Below are 4574 nucleotides of genomic sequence, written 5' to 3' on the forward strand. Positions count from 1 at the left end.
CCAACCCCCCACCTCATTTTGCGGGGGGGGGGGGGGGCCCAAGAAAACCCCCCCCCCCCCCCCCCCCCCCCCCCCTCCAGAGATTCTTCGGATTTCGCCCTCCGGAGCGTCGCCGCCCACACCAGCACCGGGTCGGGACGAAAGTGAGTATTGGGATGCAGGAAGGGGGATCCCCCAACCCTGGGGGCGGGGGTCCCGAGCCCCCTACCATGGAGAGGTAGACGTAGGAGGCGTGGAGCTCCATGTTGGCCATGCGGTTGACGGCGGCTTCGCAGTCGCGGTGGTAATTCTGGCGGATCTGGGAGTCCATGGCGGGACGGGTGGACGGACGGATTTGGGAGCGGCGGGATGGACAGATGGACGGCCGGGGTGGACGAAGAGCCGGGAGCAGCCGGTTCCGTTCAAGCACTGTTGAAGCGAGAACGCGGCTGTGGCTGCTCAAAGCCCGGCGGGGGCTTTTATAGCGCGTCCCCGCTGGGCGGGGAAAAGGGGGCACTCCCCTCCTCTGTCCCCTCCGGCAGGGTGCGGTGGCCTTGGCCCTTGTCCGTGTTTGTCACACGGTCCCACAGTCAGCATGACTGGGCAGGATCGTGGAGGAGTCCGAGCCCACGTGTGTGCCCCCCCAGGAGTGGTCCCCCGGGGCGCGGAGGGGGCGGCTGGGGGAAAGCCCCGGCTCCCTGCTGGCTTGGGGGGCACAGGGAGCCTGGCGGAGGTTGGGGAGGAGCTGGGGGGTGTTCCTTGGGTGTCCTGCCAGGTCCTGAGGTGCCGATGCCCGTTAATCGGACTTTGATAGGTTATAGGGTGCGGAAGGAGGTGACTCGGCGCCAGGAGCATAAAAGAGGAACTTGGCCTCGGGGAAATGCTGACTACGCTTTTCCACCGCTCCAGGACTGGGGCGAACTCGGGGAAACTGGTTGGAACTGGGAGCCCCATAGCGCTTCCCTTCTCATCCCTCATCCCTTGGGGTGCCCGCAGTTCCGGAGGGGACCCGGCTCGGCTGGAGCTGAGAAGAGAGTCCGGGGAGAAGGGGGAGCAGCAGCCCCAGATACCTGGAGACCACCCCCCACCCCACCGAAGCTATCCCAAAGTCCCTTTGGCGCTGGATCCAGAGGCTGCGCTGCAGGAAGGACACGGCCCCGTGGAGGACGGTCCAGATGTGGGACCCCCACCCCAACACCCCTTCGCGGCTGTTCAGTGAACCCCGGGATCGGGAACCCCCACACGCGTTTTCGAGTCCCACTGACCCCAAACATCCCCCTGGCCCTGCGGGCGGGAAGGCCCCTCTCCGGCAGGCACCCCTCCCCACTTCTGCTCCCTCAACCAGGATCCCCAGTCCCGGAGATGTTGTTGAACAAAAGAGAAGGGACCCCGATTCCCCTCACAACGGCCCAGGGCAGCCGCCCCCCCCACCAGCCACGTGGCAAAAGCGAAAGTGAAAGAGGCCCCGCTCCACCCCCCCCCCCCCCCAATTCCTGTCCCCGCCCTTCCCCATCCGCACCCCGAGATCCCCGAGGGCTCCCCGAGGTTTCTGCGGGCAGGACGGGGACACGGCGGAGGGGAGGAGACACACGCCCAAGAAGCATCGCGTTTGCCTTTTATTTCCATCGAAATTCCCGAGATACAAAAACCAAGGTACAAAAAAAGAGAAGAAAAAAACACTACGGAGAAAAGCAATGGGGGGAAGGCAGAGCCCACCCATTTTTTGGGAGTGGGGTTCCCCGTGACGTCATCCCCGAGAGCACCATGGGGGTTAGGGGAAGGGGTCACTTTGCCCCCCCCCCGCCTCAGGGACACGGGACCTCCAAAACCGGGGGATTGAGGGGGTGTAAACGGGGGGGATGTGGCCCCCCCACCCTGAGAGCCTCCACCCCGGGAGGGGGGTATTGCACCTGGGGGGGCCCTTTTTGGGGGGTGAGGACCCCCAATAAATACTCACCCTACAGCCATGGCTGTAACCCTACCCCCCAACCCCCCACCTCATTTTGCGGGGGGGGGGGGGGGTCACAGAGACACCCCACCGACCCCACCCACCCCCATATCGGGGGTGGAACTGCAGGATCCCCCCCACTCAAAGCACCGCAAGTCCTGGGGTCAAGCCGAGGCCAGGGAGGCCCAGCACCGGGACTGGGGGGCACGGGAGGGGAAGGGGGGATGTCCCCATCCCATTCACCCCCAACCCCAAATCCTAGCTGTGGCCTCCGGACACTTATGGGAAGGGGTGGGGGAGCCTGGGGGAGGGAGGGGAGGGTCCCCCCAGCTCAACCACTGCCCCAAAATCCAGGTGAGCGAGTCCTGTTGGTTAAAAACCCCCCCCGGCCCTGGAAGGCACTGGGGGTCAGCACCATCCCTGCCGGCAGGGCCAGTCCGGGGAGGGGTTCCGGGGGTGGGGGAGAACAAAACGTGGCCCCCCCCGAGAGTCTACGACATCTTCCAGATGGTCAGCGAGGCCGTGAGGACACCAGCGGCGAAGATGGTGATGGTCTGCCAGGTGGGGGTCCCGAAGTGGGACAAGAGCCCTTCCTGGGAGGAGGGGACACGGGAGGGCAAAGGTCACCACATGTTGGGGGTTCCCAAACCTCCCTCCAGAACAACCACACTCAGAGGAATTGGGAAACAGAGGACAGAGAAGAGTAAAAGGGGTATTTAGGGTAAAAGGGGATGCTGGGGAGGGGAAATTCCCAAACAAGGGCTCACCCCCACAAAGAATGGCTGGGTTTGGGGTGTTAGGGAGGGGTCAGGGGCTTGGGCCCCTGAGGAATGGGGGGTTAGGGGCCTCACCCATCCGCCCTGGGCCTGGATCCAGGCCAGCACGTGTTCCTGGAGATACTCCATGGTCCAGCGCAGGATAGTCTGGACCAGCTCCGGGACCTTGGTGCAGAGAGCCTGCTGGGAGCAGGGAGAGGTCAGAGGGGGCTAAGGGGGACCAGAGAAGGCTACTGGGGAGCTCCACACCCACCTTCAGCACCAGTTTGCACGCAAAGTAGAACAGGGCAACCACACGGCCCCAGTTGAAGGTGCCATCGGCGAACATCTCCTTGGCCACACGGAAAAACAGCTTTTTGGGGGCATCACACCCCACCTGCTCAATCATCCTGGGGCAAAAGACGGTGGGAACGGTCAGGGCAGGCTTGGGGACACCACAGACACCCCCAAGAAGTGGCGGCTGCCCACCTCTGCAGCTCCATGTTGCTGTCAAGCTCGTCGCCGATGCGCCGCAGGCACTCACTGAGGCGTTTGGTGTCAGGGCTGCTGGGCTGGGTCTCACCCAGCTCGGCAACACTCAGGGCCACGGCCTGGGGGTCCCCGCAGCGCTCCACACGGTCCCGCACGAACCTGGGACCCCCAGAACTCTGGGTACTCACTGTGTCCTCTCGTGGCTCTGTGTGTCCCCTTTCCCTGTGTCCCACCTGGAGCCCAAGTCCTTCCCACCAGTGTCATGCCTGGAGCTCAGGTCCCCCCAGGTCCCAGATGGACCCAAAATTCCAGGATCCTGTCAAGTCCCCCCTAATGTCCCACCCCTAATGGACCCCCAAGTCCTCCCTATGCCCTGTGTCCCCCTGGGATCCTCTCAAGCCCCCCCACATCCCCTAATTCCCCATTCACTCACAAGTTCCCCCTTGCACACACCATGTCCCCCCAGTTCTGCATCCTCCCAAGCCCCACCTGAGTCCCCCCCTGCATCCCGTGTCCGCCCAGAATCCGCACAAGTCCCCCATGTCCCTCCCAAGTGCCCCCATGTCCCCCTGCACCCCCAAATCCTGGGATTCTCTCACGCCTCCCCAGTTCACCCCAAGTCCCCCGCCGCACTCTGTGTCCCCCCAGTTCCACACTCTCGAGTCCCCCCAGTTCCCCTCTGCATCCCAAGTCCCCCCCGCAGTCCCAAGTCTCCCTGCACCCTGTGTCCCCCAAGTCGCCCCTCGTTCCCCCTGCACTCTAAGTGCCCCCTGCACCCCGTGTCCTCCCCTTGTCCCCTTGCACGCCACGTCCCCCAAGTCCACAGTCCCTGACCCGTAGCCAGTGTTCCCTCGCCATCCTCTCACGTCCCCCACATCCTCTACGAGTCCCGAGTTTCCTCTGCACCCCGTGCCCTACGAGTCACCCCTTGGCCCCCCAGCCCCGCCCGTTGTCCCTGCGGCCCCCGCCTCCCCTACTCACGCCCGCAGCAAGATCGCTCCCGTCTGCATGATCTGGTCCGAGGAAGCCCCTACGGAGAGCGGGGCGCTTACGAGGGAGAAGCGGCCACCGACCCCAGCCGCCGCCCCACCCGTACAGGCCGCGCCCCTTCTCGAGTCCCGCCAAGCCCCCCACTCACCACCGCCCCCCGGGGGAGGGGCGGGCTCTCCGGAGCCGCCCCCAGGCCCGGCCCCGGGACCGTCGCCGCCGCCGCCGCTGCCGCTGCCCCCGCCCCGCTGGGCCGAGGCCGCCGCCGCCGCCGCCATCGCGCCCGAACCACGTGGCCCCCGCGGGCGTCACGTGAGACCGGCAGGGTGGGCGGGGCACCCTGGTCACGTGATCGGGGGAATGTGCTATGCGGGGGCGTGGGCTGAGGTGAGGCCACGCCCATTGTTCCGCCC

General features: G+C 65.8%; 2 protein-coding genes across 2 annotated transcripts in view; both read right to left on the bottom strand.

The window, feature by feature from the left end:
- Positions 1 to 460, bottom strand: part of LOC107199045 (ferritin, higher subunit) — a 1518-nt gene extending 1058 nt beyond the window's left edge. Inside the window, exon 1 of the mRNA XM_015616352.1 lies at positions 209 to 460. Within this exon, the coding sequence (XP_015471838.1) occupies positions 209 to 310 (102 nt within the window). The 5' untranslated portion in view covers positions 311 to 460. The remainder of the gene's footprint in view (positions 1 to 208) is intronic.
- A 1117-nt stretch (positions 461 to 1577) lies between these two features.
- Positions 1578 to 3518, bottom strand: BAX (BCL2 associated X, apoptosis regulator). Its single transcript, XM_033511656.1, has 4 exons — positions 3172 to 3518; positions 2957 to 3092; positions 2779 to 2883; positions 1578 to 2520 (listed from the first exon to the last, which is right to left on the bottom strand). Exons 1-4 carry the CDS (start codon positions 3183 to 3185, stop codon positions 2419 to 2421), a joined length of 357 nt encoding a protein of 118 aa, XP_033367547.1. The 5' UTR covers positions 3186 to 3518; the 3' UTR covers positions 1578 to 2418.
- Positions 3519 to 4574: the final 1056 nt, after the last annotated feature.

This window comes from Parus major, unplaced genomic scaffold (genome assembly GCF_001522545.3).
Source record: "Parus major isolate Abel unplaced genomic scaffold, Parus_major1.1 Scaffold419, whole genome shotgun sequence".
Taxonomy (NCBI): domain Eukaryota; kingdom Metazoa; phylum Chordata; class Aves; order Passeriformes; family Paridae; genus Parus; species Parus major.

What these genes read in the sequence shown, in the direction of transcription:
- BAX (XM_033511656.1), bottom strand. An exon ending in CGTGCAAACTGGTGCTGAAG is followed by an intron (nt 2,884 to 2,956) that starts GTGGGTGTGGAG and finishes TGCTCCCAGCAG; the next exon opens with GCTCTCTGCACCAAGGTCCC. An exon ending in TCCAGGCCCAGGGCGGATGG is followed by an intron (nt 2,521 to 2,778) that starts GTGAGGCCCCTA and finishes CCCTCCTCCCAG; the next exon opens with GAAGGGCTCTTGTCCCACTT.